We start from the raw sequence: 18810 nt of genomic DNA on the forward strand, positions 1-18810 counted from the left end.
GGTTTGGAGTGTGTGCCTTTGCTGGATGTTTGTCCCACTGTGCTCTTCCCGAGGCCCCATTTTCTCCATGTCAGTCCTCGAGTTCTCTTCTAGTGTTCTGGCCACATCGCAGCCGCTGTGGGCCTCCTGGCATCTTCTCCTCCCATGGGCGAGGGGCTCTGTCCAGAGGGCATTGGAGCTTTGTCCCTTCTGTCCTCCAGCTCACCCCACACTGTTCTCTGCCCACACACTCTGCAGAGGGCTGACTGGGACACCTGTGGTCACACTCCTGCCCCAGGGACCGGGCAGGAGCCTCTAGAGGTGGCTGTTGACATGCACTCAGAGTTGTGGGGGGAGCACATTTCTGACACCTGGGGGTTGATTCAGATGTTTCTGAAAGTGGCCAGAAATCGAGATATGGTGAGAACCACCCCCACCTGTCCCCTTGCAGCGTCCCTTCCTGGAAGGGGGCTCCTATGGTTTTAACCTACTCCCTACAGCCTTAACCAGAAATTATAGTGGCGCCAGGGAGGCAGGAATGCAAAGTGCCTTCTATGAGGAAGTCAGAGGCCATGGAGGCTACAGAAGGACCCTGTTTTCTTTTATGGAAAGAGGACAAAGGCATAAAAGACCAGCTGGTTAGATTCTCAGGGCTTCTGTGTGCAGCCTTGCTGGGACATGGAGATTCCTGCCAGGCAGCAAAGGCCATCAAGAGCGATGCACCCTCCAGGGCCCTGAGGAGAGTTGAAGGGCTGCAGAGACCTGTCCAGCAGTGTCAGGCGGGCTGCCTTGGGGTCCCCACCTGGCCTGGGCTGCTCAGCTCCATGGGAGAGACTGCCCCTGGACAACACTGGCTCCGAAGCCTTCCTCCTCAGCTCAGCAGGAAGTCTAGGCTGGGCACCTGCCTCTCAAGGAGGGGACCCTTCAACAGACAGACAGAGAGAGCTTCTGGTTAGGTGGGGACAAGCCTCAGCTGCTGCTCTTCCCCCGAACAGGACCCCCACCCACATCTCGCCCCCATGAGCGTCATTTTGGAAGCTGTGAGGCTAAGGTGAAGGCAGATCACCTTGACTGTAAAGAATCACCACACTAAAGTGCTCTGTCCATGGGCTGTCCACTGGTGTCTGGTGGTGGGGGGCAGGGATGTTTCTGATTGCCCTACAGTGCCCAGGACACCCCATAATACAGGATGGTCCAGCCCCAAATGTCAGGGATGCCACTGGTGTCTAGTGGGGTGGGCAGGGATGTTGCTGAACACCCAACAAGGCCCAGGACACCCCAAAATATAGGATGGTCCAGCCCCAAATGTCAGGAGTGTGGAGGCTGAGAACCCCCAACTCGGGTGTTTCTAGGTCTCGATCCCTGTAACCCGGGCCCTCCTTCGTTCTCTTGGCAGGAGACCATGATGGGACCCCCGACCTCGGGTGTTTCTAGGGCTCATTCCCCATAACGCAAACCCTCTCCCCTTCTCCCGGCAGGAGACCATGATGGACCACGCCCTGCGCACCATCTCCTACATCGCAGACATCGGGAACATCGTGGTGCTGATGGCCAGACGCCGCATGCCGCGCTCCGCCTCCCAGGACTGTATCGAGACCACCCCTGGGGCCCAGGAGGGGAAGAAGCAGTATAAGATGATCTGCCATGTGTTCGAGTCCGAGGACGTGAGTAAACGTGCAGGTGTGATGTTCCCTCCCAGCGGCCTGGGCCCCACAGGCTCCGAAGTGTCCCAGGAAACCTTGTATCTGGTGGGGATCCTGTGCACCATCACGACACTCCCAGCAGAAGCAGTGATTTTTGTAACACTCTTGGAATTTGCAGAGACCATGGACACAGCTCTGTTTCGCTTTATGAAATGAGTTTTTGAGGAGTTTGTAAGCAGAACCCTAGTTAAATAGGCTGAGGAGCTTTCTGACTAGGTCCTTTAGCAAAATCTTGTTCTTCCCAAATACAGTAGCCCCAACTCACTTTTCTGTTGAGGATCACACTTCTGCACGGGGAGGGTTGCTAATGGGAAGGCATCTCTGCTTTTGCTCACAGCTGTTTCAGGCCATAAGAAGCTGGAAAATCCAGTGGGACCCTTGCACAACATGGGCTTGAACATGAGGTCTCATTTAACCATGGGCCTTTGTAGCTGTAGATGCTGCAGCGTTGTACGAGCTGTTTTGGTTGAACCGTTAGATCCCAAACTGTGGACACAGGGAAATTGTGGGTATAGAGGGCTGATTATAAATTGTTTTTCAGTTGCTCAGTCACGTCTGACTCTTTGTGACCCCGTGGACTGTAGCACACCAGGCTTCCCTGTCCTCCACTATCTTGTGGAGTTTGCTCAAACTCATGTTTACTGAGTCGATAATGCCATCCAACCATTGCATTCTGTCATTCCCTTCTCCTCCTGCCTTCAATCTTTACCAGCATCAGGGTCTTTCCCAATGAGTCAGCTCTTTGCCTCAGGTGGCCAAAGTATTGGAGCTTCAGCTTCAGTCCTTCCAATGAATATTAAAGGTTGATTTCCTGTAGGATTGACTGGTTGGGTACAGAGAGCTGACGAGAAGTTAGACATGGATTTTTTTTAGACTGTTCAGAGGGTCAGTGCCTGTAACCCTTGTTTTGTTCAGGGGTCAACTCTAATTCTGATGTTTAAAATACTACAGAGTCACTACAGACCATGACCCCGCTGACTCCTGGGTTGGGCGGGATGAGAGTGTCTTTCTGAGCCTACAAGAGAGAGAAAGGGAGCAGGAGAGCAGGAGGTGAGAGTGGTCTCTTGGGCGCCCTGGGCAGATCTGACTCAGGACCACCCCAGAGGCAGTGCTGAGCTGTTCTTGTGGCTGTTGCCAGGGTACGATTTTAATAAATTTTGAGAAGGGGCATTCTCAGTCACCAAGGGACTTGAGGGTGTGTCTAGAACCTGGAGCAGTGGAGTAGGGTCCCGGTGTTTTCAGGTTTGAGCAGGGTGGGTTGGGGCAGTGATATTTCTGCTAAGTAGATGAAGTCAAGTGCGAGTGCTTTGAAGCAATGATGTTGATAGGAGAGGAAGTTTACATACAGATGTACTAGCGCACACTCATGTTCCTTTCACCTTACACAGATGTCTGTGGACTCCTGAATGGGCATGTTTGTGTGGCTCATGGCTTGAGGCATCTCAGAGACTCCGCATGGGGGGTTGTGATGGGTCCTGGAGAAGGGCCATGGTTGATGGGGGGTGAGGCAGGACGCAGGTGAGTGGGGTGAACAGCCTGCCTGTGCCGGGAGCAGGAAGTGTCTGAGCTGCCTGCCATATCCTGGTGCTGCTGTGGTCTTGGTTTCTCACTGGGAGAGGAGGCTGAGAGGAAGGGCAGGAGGGTGTGGGGCTCCAAGTGGCTCTTGAATGTGTGTGGGAAAGATGGACTGGGAGGGGCATGAGAGGATAGAGCAGCCCCCTGGAGAGTCGGGCCCTGATGATGGCCCCACCAGGTGGGCTGCCAGGGTGAGTGAAGTATCCAAGGGTCCCGTGCAAGCAGAAGGGGGAAATGGAACATGGCTGCTAGGACTCTGGCAGCCCCCTCAGAGTCTCTGTTTCCCTTCTGTTAAGTGGAAACCAGCACAGATGGGCCGCAGAGGTGAGAGTGCTGGGGGCAGGGCAGCTTCCCTCCACCTTCACCCACCTGCCGGAGGCCCCTCTGAGTGCCAGCCTCCATTGCCCCCCGGGGAGGCCCACAACACCTGCCCACCTTCTGGGCTCATGGCCCTGGCTGTGACCTGGGGGACGGGACAAGGGAGGGCCCTTAGGACTCAGGCGGAGGGCTGCCAGGACGAGCGCAGACAGGGGATGGGAGACTGCAGCCAGCAGCTGGTGGGAAGATGCTGAGGTTCTCGGAGTGAGCCCCACGGATCCCGGGCGTGTACCACCTCATTCCCCAGAAGCTCCCCAGGTGGTGGGGGCCGTCCAGGTAAAGCTCAAAGGGCAGGCTCAGGGCAGTGGGCGAGGGGAGCACAAAATGATGCTCAACCCCTTCCTAGTCAGGCGACCCCAGTCAGAGGCCTGGGGGGTGGTCGGTGTCAGCAAACCTGAGACCCCAGCGGATCAGGGCACGTCTGGGTCTCCAGGGCACCCTCCCCCTCCTCCCAGGGACCAGCCTCCTCCTGGAGGCCAGGATCCTCTGCTTGGCCTGAGGCTCTGCACGCGCCTGGGCCAGTGGCGCCACCTGGTGGCTCCAGGGCTCCACCCCTGAGCACACTGTCCTCCCTCTGAGCAGAGTGGCCAAACTGCTAGGACGCTGCTCCAAGGGTGAGCAGGGCTGGGTCCTGTTGAGTGGACGTGGGCTTCCCTCCTGCATACCGTTCAGGGCCCAGTTTGGAAAGGCCGTGCGGTCTAGCATCAGAGGGCTCCGAGCTCTGGCTCTGTTACCTGGCCCAGCAGGGTTTTCACAGACTTATTTGTTTACAGCCTGAGAATTGTGCAGCATGTAGAGCAAGAATGGGACTTGGGCCAGACCCTCAATTCCACGTGTTTTGGGTCATGTTGACCTGAGGTTTTGCCGAGGGTCGCACTGCTCTCCCTTGGCTACCCAGCTCTTTGGGTCTTTAGTCTCGCCTCTCAAGGCCCTTCATCTGCACACCAGCAGGTGGCGTGTCAGCCCGTGCAGTGCTGCTCAGTGTCCAGACCTCTGCAGGGTGAGGGGTCCCGCCCAGTCCATAGAAATGGTCCCGACGATGTAGAAAGAAGTGTGGGGACTTCCCTGGTGGCTCAGTGGTTAAGACTCCTCGCTTCCACTGCAAGGGGCCTGGGTTTGATCCCTGAGTGGGGAATTAAGATCCTACATGCTGTGTGACATGGCCAATATATATATATATACATATATGTGTGTGTATATATATATATATATATATATATATATATATGAAAAAGAGAAGTAGAAAGAAGTGAGTTGCTCTGTGCCTTGCCCTGTGCCCTGTCCCCAAGGGCCCAGGCTTCTCATTGGCCTCACTTTGGCACATCCACAGCCCCACGAGACTGACAGGCACACATCCTGCCCCCACTCCCGCCCTGATGGACTGGGTCCTGCTGCTGTGGAGAAATAAATACTGGGTGGATGACTGACAGCCTCTGTGACGCTCGCTGACAGGACGCACCTCCAGGCTGCATCTGGAATAAGATGAGTGGAAAGAAAATACAACACGGTCACCAGGGAAAGCAACAGAATTATGGTCATTAGCAAATAATTCATAATCTCCTCAGACTTTTTGGACATAGGCTTTGTCTTAGGATGTCTGAGGTTTAGGGCAGCTTGGGTAGGGGCAGGCAGGGTGCCCGGCAGCAGAAGGGCTCCCCCCACGGAGACCCGGGCCACGTTTTTCTACAGCTCCTTGGAGCCCAGCCAGGGTCCCCCTCCCAACCCCATCCAGGCCTGTGTGCCTGCCTGTCTCCAGTGGCCGACCCTCTTCCGTCCCCTCCCCTCTCCTGCAGGCCCAGCTCATCGCCCAGTCCATCGGCCAAGCCTTCAGCGTGGCCTACCAGGAGTTCCTGCGGGCCAACGGCATCAACCCTGAGGACCTGAGCCAGAAGGAGTACAGTGACATCATCAACACCCAGGAGATGTACAATGACGACCTCATCCACTTCTCCAATTCGGAGAACTGCAAGGAGGTGGGTGACCGGGGACAGGAAGGGGCTCTTGGGCAGGGGCCCAGGGCGAGCCTTCCTGGTGTGTGGCCAGTGTCCCTCTGGCTCCCGCCTTTGCAGCGAGTACTTGTGTGTGAAGAGTGTGGTGCTGTTAGAGCAGAGGAGCTGCCAATAGTCCGTCTTAATGACTCTGAACTTGTGCCCTTTACTGCTGCTCTTAGCCAGGGGCTCAGCCCCTGGTGTTGTTTCTGGAAGGCATGTGGGAGTGGGCTAGGAAGCCTCCTGTAGTGGGGCCTTGGCAGGCTCCCATGGGCTTGCTCAGGGCTCTCTAGAAAGTTCTCCTGAGACAGAGGAGCGAATCCCGGGGTGGCCTGTACCCTGCCTGCTTGTGAATGGGTGAACAATCCTGGCTTGTTGCTGAGTGAATGAGTGCTTGACAGGCAGCTCTCTGAGAGTGATCCGAGAGGCGGAGAGAAAATGAAGGATTTTCCTAGATGAGTTTGGAGGCCTGGCAGGGTTTGCATCTGGATTCTGAGAATGTGCCTCTAGCCTCTGTGGGTCTGGGAAGGTGAGGAGAGCTTGGACACTGGAGCCAAGCTTGGGGCTGGGGGTGGTCTGTGCTCTGGGTTCACAGGATGGTGGGATAGGCCCTGAGAGGGCTTGGGAGCTGGAGCTGGGAGAGGCCAGGGGGATGGCTGGTGGGCCAGGATTTGTGGCCTTGGTTTGGAGGGCCCGGGTGGGGCTGGTCCTTCTGTGGGTGCTGGGCAGAGGCCTACCCTAGCCTGGTCTCAGGCAGGGCCCTCTTACTCTGCCGATTCCCTTGCAGCTGCAGCTGGAGAAGCACAAGGGTGAAATCCTGGGCGTGGTGGTGGTGGAATCGGGCTGGGGCTCCATCCTGCCCACTGTGATCCTGGCCAACATGATGAATGGAGGCCCGGCCGCCCGCTCGGGGAAGCTGAGCATTGGTGATCAGATCATGTCCATCAATGGCACCAGCCTGGTGGGGCTGCCACTCGCCACCTGCCAGGGCATCATCAAGGTGGGCACAGGGCCCCTCACTTTACCCTTGCTGCTTTGTAATCCCCACTGACCCTCAGGGAGGCTGAGCCCAGAGAGACCCACCCAGCGACTTTGAACCCAAAACTGCACCACGTCCCTGACAAATCAAAGAGGGACTTGCCCCCCACCCCCACAGTGGGGATCTTGAGGGAGGTGCTGTCCACTCTCACTTAGCTGGCTCCTGAACCACAGTGATCCCAGGAAAGGCCTGAGGACCTGTAGCTGGACTAGGCTGTCCTGGTTTGCCTGGGACTTTTCACTGACAGTCACACCTCGTGGGCACCTGAGGAGGTGGGTCCCCAGCCTGGATCTGAGCTGGAGTGTTGCTCTCCCCATCTGACAGGAGGACCTGCAGGTGTCTCATCAAATGATACACTGTGGTCTCAGGGCTGGAGGATGGACCCCCACCCCACTGTCACTCACAGATGAAGTTCTGTGAGCTGGCTTCTGGACCTGGGGACCCAGTGGGTATCATGTAGCTAGAGAGAGAGACATATAAGAGGCCTCCATCAGAGGTGCTGAGGCTGGGCTGGCCAGGAAGCTACTGGGCAAATTTCTCACCTGGGCTGTGATGGAAGCTTGTGTGTATGTGTGCATACGTGTGTGTGCATGCATGTGCATGGGGGAGGAGCTCCCTGCAGCCATGCTCAGGCCAGGCCCTTCCCCCTCCCTCCACTGAGTCCCAGGACTGTGGCTGCAGCTTTCACTGCTCCCTGGGGCCTGAGGTGGCCCTTGGCTTGAACTGGCCTGTCTCGGTGCAGACACGAGCCTCCTGCTGGCAGATTTCCTTGCCCTGCCCCCAGCACGAGGGTCCTTCTCTGGAGGACACTTTGTTTTCTGGATGGGGCCATCATTGTCTTTGCAAAAAGGAAATTTCCTGCATGCAGCCTAGTGAGGGCCCGTCTCGTGACCCCTGAGGGTGACCAGGTGCCAGCTTCTTGGCTGTGCACAGGGATGCTCAGAGCCTGGCCTCTGGCCCTGGGGGCAGCTTATACTTGCCCAGGTCAAAGGGCACACCAGAGCACAGGGAGCCCCGACACACACTGCCGCCTGGGATGGCTGGCACCCCTGCATTGGGTCAGGGTGAGGCCTGCATCCACGCACAAGGGGACCTGGGTCCCAAAGGGACCTGCCTCTGTCCCTCTGTGCCTAGGGCTCTGCCTTGCAGCCAGCTCACCCCCAGCCCAGGCCCCAGAACTTGTCTTTGTACCAGCATCTCAGGCCCTCATGTTCCTGCTCACAGGGTTTGAAGAACCAGACGCAGGTGAAGCTCAACATCGTCAGCTGCCCGCCAGTCACCACTGTCCTCATCAAGCGGCCAGACCTCAAATACCAGCTGGGTTTCAGTGTTCAGAACGGCATCGTGAGTCCGCTCGGCCCTCGGCAGCCTCTGCCATGCCCGTGGATGGCTGGTGCAGGGGGCGGGGGCAGCTGTCTGCTTGCCCCCAGACCCTCTGCCCCAGAACAGCTCCTGTCTGATGGAGCAGGTCCCGGCCAGCAGCCAGGCCAGGCAGGGTGGGTGGGCCAGCGTGTGGGTGGAATGGGTCCCTCCAGCCCCCTGGGGCACCCCATCCCGGTGGTGGTGTTCTCTGTAGACCCCTGCTTTGGAGTGGAGGCCAGAGCCCTCCTTCCTCTGCATTTGGGACCTGCACGCAGCCAATGGCAGCGTCAGTCAGGTGTGCGAAAGACACCTGCTCATTCCTGTGTTTATTCATTCACTGATTCATTCACTTGCCCATTCAGAGTTTCGCTTGCAGTTCTGGCACTGTGCCAGCCATGACCCCAGGCACTGGAGGCAGGACAGGCGGGCCTCCAGGAGTAGATGATGCTAGTTGAATGAATGTTGGTCTGGCTGAAACTGCCTGTTCCTCAGCCAGGACTCTTCCCTCCAGAGTCCCCCCTTCTCTTTGATCTGTACCAGTTCTGTTTCCTGGGTGGTTCCTTCTGCAGAGGTCCCAGTAGTCTGGGACTTCACCACAGAGGACAGAAGAGAGGAGGCTGGTCATTTCCACATTGCTTAGGCCAGCCCAGGAGGAGGTTGTGGGGTGCATGGTGTCAGGTGAGGGGGATGTGTATGTCCCCTCCCTCCGGGAACACAACAGGAGAGCGTCCCAGAAACAGGACTGCCAAGGAGACAGTTTCCCCCGTCACTACCTGGTGCAGGAGTGTGGGGAGGTACATTTGTTGGCCGGGGTAGCAGTGACTGTCTTCACTGGAAAGAGCAGAGTGGCTGCTGGAGAATCTTCCAGAACGGGCTTTACTTGTGTACCACTGCGATCCAGGAGCAGAGGCCCCAGGATGGAGGGGCAGTTCTCCCACAGCCATTTCCAAGCACACTCTAAATCATTAATCTCTCAGTTTGTGAGTCAGCAGAGCATTTGAAGGAGCATCTGTCCTGAGGGCTTCATCCTTCCGGTGGTTAATTTTCCTCACCTTTGGGGGCAGGAGGAGGCTGGCAGGCTGGGCAGGGACACTTAACTGACGGGACACCCCAACCCCACCCCGTGTCACTTAGATCTGCAGCCTCATGCGTGGGGGCATCGCGGAGCGGGGCGGTGTCCGCGTCGGCCACCGCATCATCGAGATCAACGGGCAGAGCGTGGTGGCCACCGCACACGAGAAGATCGTTCAGGCGCTGTCCAACTCGGTGGGAGAGGTGAGAGGTCACTGCCTGAAGCCAGAACTGGGCTCTCGGGACCCAAAGGTCTCTAGGACCTGACATCAAACTCCCAAGGGCATGTAGGTACACAGGGACCTCCGAGAGCCCCTCAGGGGCCAGTCAGCTGAGCTGGGCTGTATCTCTTGGGGGAGCCCATGGCAGGCGGGGTTCAGCGTCCTCTTCTTGCTCTGGTTACCTGTGTGGTAAACAGGATGGGTGGGCACTGGGTGGAGACTTGAAGGCTGGCCCTGCTGCACTGCCCCCTCCTACTCTGCTGGCTCCAGCCCTCCCTGCGTTTTTCTGCTGCTCTCTGGCATAGGCACGAAGCTGGTGTGAGGATGGGCACTGGGTGGGGGGTTCAAGGGGGAGCTCAGGAGGGAGCAGGGTGCCTCGAGGGAGATGTAGGTGCTGGGGGAGTGCCAGCCCAGTGTTGGCACAGAGGCCTCCCCAGTATGGGGCGGGGTATACGGCTGTGTGTAGCAGGCAGGCAGGGTGAAGAGGTGAGGGTCTCCCTGAGAGAAGCCTGGGTGATCACAGTACAGAAGGAGCAGATGAGACAGAGCAGACAGGTGGGTGGCCTGGGGACGGGTCTGAAGGCAGGTGCTGGGCGGGGAGTTTGGGTTTGATTCTGAGGGTGGTGGGGACCCCAGGGGCCATGTGCGGAGGGAGGGCTCTGGGGCAATGTGGGAGCATGGCTTCCTTTTCACAGCCTGGGGGTAAGTGGGTGGGTGGGGTGCTCTATCCTGGAGGGGTCTTCAGATTGCATCAGTCAGGACACATTTCCTGGGGTCACAGGGACCTACTCAGGTTTTGTGAAAGTCCCAGGGCTGGGGGGAGGGGGCTTCCCTGGTAGCTGGTAAACAATCTAAACAATCAGACCAGGGTCTTCACGTGCAATGCAGGAGACCCCGGTTTGATTCCTGGGTCAGGAAGATCCCCTGGAGAAGGGATAGGCTACCCACTCCAGTATTCTTCAGGCTTCCTTGGTGGCTTAGACAGTAAAGAATCAGCCTGCAGTGCAGGAGACGTGGGTTCAGTCTCTGGGTCAGGAAGATCCCCTGGAGGAGAGCATGGCAACCCACTCCAGTATTCTTGCCTGGAGAATCCAATGGACAGAGGAGCCTGATGGGCTACAATCCATGAGGTTGTGAAGAGTCAAACATGACTGAGGGACTAGGCACACAAGGCTTGGGGTGGGGGGTAGTTACCCTTCCCAAGTAGGGGCATATGCTGAATCTTAGGAAGGAGGGGCCAGGTAGGCATTGCTGGCTGCCTTTTACAAATGGCTTCAGAGAAAGTAGAATCCAATTTTCCTAAGTAGATGCTTGGGGGCGGCCATCAGCCTTACGCTTCTCAGGGAATCAGTAGTGTGGGAGAGTGGGGCGTGGGGAGCAGGTGTGGGGGTAGGCAGCTGGAGAAATGCTTCTGCCTCTCCAGACCCAAGGTGATGGTTATCAGGGATGCTGGAACGCAGGCTGGGGTGGGAAGCCCTTCAGCCTGGATGGACCTCGTGCTGGACTGGCTGGCTCTGGGAGTGACAGCGTCTGTCTGCGTTTCCCATCATTGCTGAACATGTTTGGGAAATGAGCTGCTGATGAGCTAGAGCTGGTGTTCTGCTGGGCCTTGGGGGCGGGTTTCTGATTGAGGAAATACAGAGAATGAACCTTCTGATGGGAAAACCCCTCACAGGCTGACAAAGGAGGGAACAGCTAATTGGATCACACAGATCTTAGTGCTGGGGGTGCCGGTGGGAGTCTGTGGTCAGAAAACCTATCAGCCAGGTTGGCCTGTCAGGGTCACTCAGATGAAGCCTGAGAGCTGCTTGCCCAACCTGGGGGTGGACTGCACCCCTGGCCCCTCTCCTGGAGATTGGCCAGCCTGGCCTCTAGAGCCACAGCCACCCACAGGGGCCTGAGTACGGCCAGGTCCAGGCTGGCTTGGGGAGCAGGATGCTCAGAGGAAGCAGGAGCAGAGCCCAGGGCCTTGATGAGAGGTGGGGTATGTATCCCGCACGGTGGGCCTCCCTGGGCAGCCGTCTGTGTGTTGCAGGTAGCCCAGCCTCCTTGGTGCCAGCGACTGAGGCCAGGTTCCACCCCCAGCACACATGCTGTGTGTGTGAGCCTCTGGTTCTCCTGCTGAGGCAAAACTCGCCCCTTGCCATTTCTAAGAAGGTCTGGACACCCGGGCCTGCCCTTCCCGTGGGCAAAGTCCAGCTTTTCACCCAGCTGGTGTCAGGTGGAGGTGAAGGGAAGACCAACCCTTGACCTCATGGAAAACCCTCTAAAGGCCCGGATGGGAGCTCAGATCACCATCTGCAGGGGCAGTAAATGCTTTCTGAGTCACCATCCAGGGTGGTGACCTCGGGCAGGTCATTCTTCCTTTCCTTGGATGCTGGCAATTTACACAGGACGTGCTCAGGGTGCTTGGGCACCACTGGCCTTGTGGTGTTTGTTTTTGGGGTGCATGGAGGGGAGGGAGAGGTGGAGGCAGGGAGGGCCGGGTCAGCCCCTGACCTCTCTCTCTCATTGGCAGATCCACATGAAGACCATGCCTGCCGCCATGTTCAGACTGCTCACAGGCCAGGAGACCCCGCTGTACATCTAGGCTGCCGCCTGCACCCTGATGAGCGGGAGCCAGACCCAGGACCTGACCCCTGACCCCACAGCGCACCCGAGGACACCAGCTCTGCTGAAGGGCATGCCCTCACCACCCACTTTTATTTTTTGGACTCAAAGGGGTATGACTGAATTCAAGGAGGATCCCAGGAAGCAGTCTCTGTAGAACAGTCCAGTGTTTAGCCACATCCCGAGTTTTCTCACTGCGATGGGCAAGGGCTTGTCTGTACTTCCGTGTGGTGCGGAGCCAGTGTGCAGGGCGGACGTGGGGACCTCTGGCCATGGCTGTGCAGGGAGCCCCGGTGGGGAGAGCGAGCTCAGGGTGGGGGGCAGCGGCCATGCCCCCACCCTCTGCAGGGGCTCAGGCTCCTGCAGGGAGGGTGCCCAACAGCCGAGCATGGGCGGCCAGCTCTCAGGATGTGACCGGTCACTGAAGCTGGGTGATCGTGTTTCTGAGAAAGGAGACATCTCCGAGTTACATGAATGGTGATGTCCACAACCTCAAGACTCCACACTTAGACAATATCACCGTTTTGACTCTTATCCGACAACAAGCCACTCTTCAGACAGTACCACACCTGCTGTCCATGCTCACCTGTCCACTGGTCCCTGGACGCCCCTGGGCAGCCTCCCGCCACTGTGGGCCAGCTGCCTCGTCACAATCTCTGCATACACGCATCCACGCGTGTGCTCTCGCCTTGGACACCAGACCCACACCGGACACCTGTGGTCCCTGGGGCCCCACGTCTGGTCTCTTCGCTGTTAGCAGCAGTGTTCCTTGCGTGTAGATCAAGTGCAGCGTAGTCTAGCCCCGCCTGCAGAGCTCAGTGATCACCGATGTTGTTCTGTCTGGAAGTCTCTCTCTTGGGCCCAGGCCTTGAAGAAAACACTGTGACTTAAGAAGCCTTACCATGCGGTAACTAAGCTCTAGGACCACTGGATGAGGGTGACCTGTGTGTTGCATGCCGCCGACCTTGGGAAGACTCGCTAATACCACTAATAAACCCGAGGTCATGATGGAAAGCTGTCCTGCGGCTGGTTTGTCAACAGGGACGCAGCCGCCTAGCTTCCCTTTGACTCTGCGCCTCTCTGTCCAGCTCTGGGAGGGGGTCTTCTCACTGGGTGTGAGGACTTTGGGCATGAATTGGTCAAGGTAGAGCAGGGACGGGGGGTTTGGGGCTTCTCCTGGCTTAGACTGGAATCACCTCTGTAGAGGCATGTGCGTGCATAGAAAAGGAAGCTGGCCCACTTGCAGCACTGGCTCCTTGCCTGCGGCCGCTCTGCAACCCATCTAGCATAACAACAGGACTGACCATCACTGACTAACTTCGTGGTCATTGTCCTGTGGCATGGGGAGGCGGGGTGAGCCTGGGCTTTGGTCAGAAGCACTGGTCTGTGTCCAGCATGTTAGCCGGGGACACTCGACAAGCAGGGCCCCTTCTCTGGCTTGGATCCTGGCTCCATGCTGTGAGCTAGTAGCCAGGGCTGGACCACACTATGCAGTGAGAGCTGGAAGGCAAAGGCCTCAGCTCAGAGGTCCCAGAGGGCCGGCTCTGCAGTGCCCCGGATGAGGTAGGTGAACAGGCTGCAGCGGGGAAACCCATGGGTAGCAAATGACATGGGGACAGGTGCCCCATCAAACAGTAACACATAAAAACAAAATTAAAGAGGGCTTTAGGCCAGCTGCAATCCCTCCCAGAAGCCAGGGTGTATCCCACAGAGGGACAGCTAGAGGCCAGCATATGTGGGACCTACCTGTGTCTAGGCTCCTGTCTTGTCCCTGTCTCCAGAAGCATGTTAGGAAATGCATGTCAGGGGCCAGGGGTGGTCACACTCCCTTGCTGGCTGTCCAGCCTGACCCTGGCTCGGGACCTGGTCACCAGTGGTGACACATGGTTCTGAGTCTGTCTGTCCTAGTCAGACCTCAGAGACACAGAGGCCAGAAATAGCTTTTATTAAAACACTGATCATTATGAAAACACCTTGAGGTACATTAAATACAGCCTGCCAGTTGTGCAAACAGGCTTGAAAACAATTTCCTATAAATTCTGCCTTCATAGCAGCATCTGTGGATTGGTACAGCCAAGGGGAGAAAAACATCCATTTAAAATGAGATTTCTTTTCCATGGTTTGTTACAAGAATTTAATTTGTATGGCCGTTGCCAGCTGAAGGGGCCCATAAGTCCTTGGAAAGGAAAGCTCCCCGATGTTTGACAAAGATTTGGGGTCCAGCATGCCCCCATCTCAGCATCCCTGTGGTCCCTGGGGAAGGAAAAGCTCCTTGCTGTGACAAAGATTTAGGGTCCAGCATGCCCCCATCTCAGCATCCCTGTGGTGCCTGGGGTTTGGGGGGTCTGATGGCAGTGTCCTGACAGGCTCTGGCTCCGAGGTAAGCCGGCCCTCTGAGGAAGGACGGGTAGTCAAGGGAGCAGTGGCACCAGACCCCATGCAGGGGGCATCCTGTGCCTCGGCTTCCACCATAGCCCTTGGCGGCCCACCTATTGACGGTTAACCAGGGCAGGCAGCACAGGGCTGAGTGGGCGTGGGTGCAACAGTGATGGAGGAATCAGCTTTCCCTGTGGCCAGGCACCCACATGGCCTGGGGCTCAGGGTGCTCGATGCAGGGACCCTGGTCCCCGGATGTCACTGAGCAGAGTGGGGTTGAAGGTGCTGAGGCCCCAGCCCGCTGCCAGGTACCACTCTCTTCCTGGGACCTTTCCTGGAAGCTGGGAGCCAGGCCCTGTGGGAGCCCACGTGGTCGCCAGGCCCTCAGGAGGTGCTAGTCCAGTGGAGCAGACAGGACTCAATGCAGAGTCCTCATCCACAAACACTGAGTGTGAGAACGTGTCTGAGGACTGAGCATTGAGAACACCTAGATGACGGGCTTTGGGCCAGAGTTCCCACCTGCACCCAGGTGGAGGCACAGGCTGCGTCAGGTGTCCAGAGGCAGGAGATGTGTCCCCGTGCAGGGAGGGGATGCAGAGGACACGGAGCACCAGGCCAGGCCTCCTGGGAGGTCACCTGTCAGGCTGCTCAGTGACAGTTCCAATGCCCACAAGGTCAAGCCTCACTCGAGTGACAGCCACATCTGAGACTGTAGGTTTAGCCTGGGGATCCGCTGTGTGAGCCCTCAAGCCTGATGTGGGCCCTCGTGCCCACCCAGGTGAGCCCCTTGCAGCCTATGAAGCTCTGGCTGCCACCCCGCAGAGGCCCAGATGAAGAGGTGCAGGCTGGAGGCTCAGGGGAGGCCCCTTGGAAAAACCCATCAATTTACTTTACCTACAGAGAGAGTGGCTTTGGGGACTTCAAAAGCCCTTAGCTGAGAAAAATTAAGAGATTTTCATTTTACAGTCTGGATAAAGTGCTCATAAATTCATCTCTGGGATGTCTTGAGTGGAGAAGTTCCAGCTGTCATCAGAGGCCTCAGTAGATATTGGTCCAGTTCTTACCTCTGGGAGGCAGTGATCAATGATAATGTGACTGAAACAGTGTTCACAAATGACCGTCACCTGGGCTTCCTACCTCGGGGTCCAGGGGCTCCTCCGCGTGTCTGGGCTGGAAACACTCCCCCAGCCACCCTCTCCCCACTCCCTGACACACCCCAGCACACTGGCCCCAGGCTGCTGGACCCCTGGCAGTGGTGGGCGCCCAACCTGGCCCAACCCCCACACTCCCTGTGCTGGGCTCCTGGGCTCCTGGTCGAGGACTGTGGGATTCAGTTGTCTTGTCCCACATGGGCCACTAGCCACAGTCCAGGATGACACAGGTGTCCCTGTGGCTGCAGAAAGTTGGGGATGGTGCTGCCTTGGGGCTGTGGTTGGGAAGTAGCTGCTGCTGAGGTCACCAGAGCCAGGGGTCCGGGGGTGTGGCACAAAGATCCAGGGCCCCCAAGGAGGCTTTTGGACACTCAGGGTGGGGTTTATGGAAAGGGATGGACAGCCTGCATCTTCCAAAGCAGACGTGGCCGCTGCTCAGCTGGGGAAGGGGCTGCTCTGGGTCATGAGATCCCTTGAGGCCAGTCGGGCCAAGGCAGATGCGGGAGAACCCCAGGGATATGCACAGGGGCTTGCTGTTCCAGGACAAAGTGCTCTGTGCCGAGCGGGTTAAAAAGACAGCGAAGAAGCTGCCAGAGAGGAAGCAGGGAAGATGCTCTGGTTGGTGGTGGGTGGAGCAGGGAGGGGTTGCCAAGGAGACAAGGTGATGGGGGTCTCTTAGAGCCCCTAGTCACAGCCGTCTGTTCCCCAGGGTGGCCAGGCCACTGGGGCGTCCCTTATTGTGTATGTGTTCACCAGATGTGGTGGCCATGTTGCCCTTCGGGCAGATGGCTGTGCCCAGGATGCCACCTGGGCTAGAACTACTTAATTTCCTTAACAATCAGCATCTGAGACAGGATAGATCGTGGATACAAACCACAAGGGAAAATGGACTCACTGCCTGACGCCCTGCTTGACCCGCTTAAACACTAAATTAAGTCAGGGGTGGGGAGGATCCTGCTCCTCCATGGCCCCAACCTTGAAGATACTTCAGTTCAGCTAGATGCATGACCCTGTCACTGGATTCCTGTTGCTCAGCTCGTTCAAGGCGCCATCTGCCTGACAGCACCAACGATTCACGAGGGACAGGGGAGTTGTCTGCTGTGTCACTGGGCTAGGTAGGAAGTGTCACCCCCAGAGAACAGCGGACAGGGTTCTTGTCCAGAGCAGAGCAGCAGTTTCCCGCCTGAGCCACCCTGGATCGCAGCCTCTCCCCACAGACCCAGTGCCCCCGTGGGGACTCAGGCACCAGTTCATCCGCATCTGTGTCCACACCCAGACGGAGGTGCTGTCACAGCTGGCCCAGGACACGGGTGCTGAGGACAGCCTCTTCCATGAGGCACTCCTCAGGGGGCACAGCCGAGCGGGCAGACCCCACCACGTGCCTCACCTCCACGGGCAGGGAGCTGCTCGAGTGCTCCAAGAACTTGGCCACCAAGACCCTGGCGTCCTCAAAGGCCTTGCTGTCCACTAGGGAGCGCAGCCGCTCTTTGGAAACTGTCTGTAAGGCCTCTGGCGTTGACCGCGGGTCTGCTTTCCAGGCGTCTGGTTCCCTGGGTGAGAGCTGGTGCCGACAGGCGCAGGCGGCCGTGATGGAGTGAGACAGGGTCGCTGAAAATTGGGGGAAAGACACAACCTGAGAACAACGGACACAAAACAGAAGGCAGCCGTCCAGGAATTCCTTGAAAAGCAAACACAGGGATGCTTTGGACAAACTCTGCCCAGATTCCCGCGTCCCAGCCTGGCCCTCACTTCCTGTGTCCCTCTATCCCTGGCCCCTCGTACCCCTGAGTTCAGCCTGCATTCACCTAGAGGGGCTGCAGCCTCCTGGAGCTGAAGGGCTGGGGATGGGAGGGTGGGATTCAAAGCTGGCTGGCCAGATAGGGGCTGGGCAGGGGTCTCAGTTCTCTGCTGGAATTCCCAAGCATTGTGTGTGTTGGGAGGGTGGGGTGTGATGCCCCTTCTCAGCCTTCCCCAGCTCCATGACCTTTGCCCTTGAGAGCTGGACAGCATCTGGACACACATCTGCCTGGAAAGCAGAGCTGGGGGTGGCAGAGGGCAGTGAGAGTCCCTCCCCATGTCAAGGACAGACAGCAGCCATGCCTCTCAAGGCAGCCAGCCCAGGGCCCAGGGCCCCCGTGCCAAGGGCGGGGAAATGACACTAGCTCTCAGCAGGGTCGCGGCCTCTCTGGATGACCCACAGAAAGAACCCCGTCAAGGAAATCCAGCTCCAGGCAGTCAGCTGTGATGAGTTGCCAAGGACCAGCCTAAGGCCTGGCCTGCCCCATCTATGTTGCAGGTCACACAAGAGAACACATTCTGGGTGGTCCAGGGTGTGTTTTGTGGCAGTGAGCAATCCTGGTCATGAAGCATGAAAAACTGTAGAAGACTCACACATGGGGGGTGGGGGCCTCTCCCCTCCAAATAGAAACTCATAAATACAGTAAAACCAGTGATAAATCAGGTGTAGCCTCTAATACAGCCCACCAAGAGAGTAGGGAATGGTGGAGGGCAGCCCATCTTCCAAACCCAGAGGGCTGGGGCTTCTACATACCTGAACCACTCTGGGAGGGGCTGGTTGGGTTTAGACACAAGGCAGCTGAGGACCACTGGTACTTCTGCCCCCTGCACAGAAGCTATCAAAGGGTTTCAAAAAAGGGGTGTCTCACCAGTCCCCAGTGCTGCTCGGGACAGTCCTGCTTCGAGGTCCTGGCTGCAGGATGGGGTATGTGAAGAGGCGTCACCTTAACCAGAAAGAGTTCAGTTAACACACAGCCCAGGGGAAAGAAATTCCCGATAATACTGTAGTGACCCTCCTGTGTCTAAGATGGACATCAGAGGTAAGGCCAGCAGTGGAGACCCCTGAATATAAACCCGGGGCAGGAGGTCCCCTGGCCTGTCACTTCCTCAGCACAGCCTCAGAAAAGGGCAGCCGGCCGGCACCACTGACAAGCCCAGAGCCCTTCATCCCAATCCTCATCCACATCTGGGGGTCCAGGCACCTGGGAGGCACATGCTTTTGATGAACAAAACAGTAACTGTCAGAGGTGACAGCATGGAGAGGCAGTCACAGGGGTGACAGCTTGTAAGCAAGCCACCACTGCTCTTTAGATCCATCCCTAACATGTCAGGGTTTGCAGAGCATGAGCTTCACTGGAGGGGTGGGGAGCGGGGGACCCCAATCGGGTGGTGGTAGCCCTAAGGGGCTTATAAACATCTGAGCCAGGAGCACAGTGTGTCCTCAGGAGAAGGTTCTAGGGGAGGTGGTTGGTGAGCTGGTCACGGGGTGCAGGAGGGATGGGAGGGGTGCTGACCAGGAGCAGCAGAGGCACCGCCTGTACTTTCCAGTGGGGCACCTCA

At 57.6% G+C, this 18810-nt stretch overlaps 2 protein-coding genes across 3 annotated transcripts in view; one reads left to right on the top strand and one right to left on the bottom strand.

Annotated features, from left to right (window-relative positions):
• APBA2 (amyloid beta precursor protein binding family A member 2) overlaps positions 1 to 11906 on the top strand; it is a 41523-nt gene extending 29617 nt beyond the window's left edge. For both annotated transcript variants that reach the window (XM_068991157.1, XM_068991156.1), the window contains 6 exons: positions 1458 to 1643; positions 5429 to 5608; positions 6411 to 6623; positions 7887 to 8006; positions 9159 to 9299; positions 11835 to 11906. In XM_068991157.1, coding sequence (XP_068847258.1) covers positions 1458 to 1643; positions 5429 to 5608; positions 6411 to 6623; positions 7887 to 8006; positions 9159 to 9299; positions 11835 to 11906 — 912 coding nt within the window. The remainder of the gene's footprint in view (positions 1 to 1457; positions 1644 to 5428; positions 5609 to 6410; positions 6624 to 7886; positions 8007 to 9158; positions 9300 to 11834) is intronic.
• Positions 11907 to 16741: 4835 nt separating this feature from the next.
• Positions 16742 to 18810, bottom strand: part of ENTREP2 (endosomal transmembrane epsin interactor 2) — a 247543-nt gene continuing 245474 nt past the window's right edge. The window contains exons 10-11 of the mRNA XM_068990964.1: positions 18120 to 18194; positions 16742 to 17061 (exon numbers count right to left, since the gene is read on the bottom strand). Coding sequence (XP_068847065.1) covers positions 16742 to 17061; positions 18120 to 18194 — 395 coding nt within the window. The remainder of the gene's footprint in view (positions 17062 to 18119; positions 18195 to 18810) is intronic.

Source organism: Capricornis sumatraensis, chromosome 19 (genome assembly GCF_032405125.1).
Source record: "Capricornis sumatraensis isolate serow.1 chromosome 19, serow.2, whole genome shotgun sequence".
Lineage (NCBI taxonomy): Eukaryota > Metazoa > Chordata > Mammalia > Artiodactyla > Bovidae > Capricornis > Capricornis sumatraensis.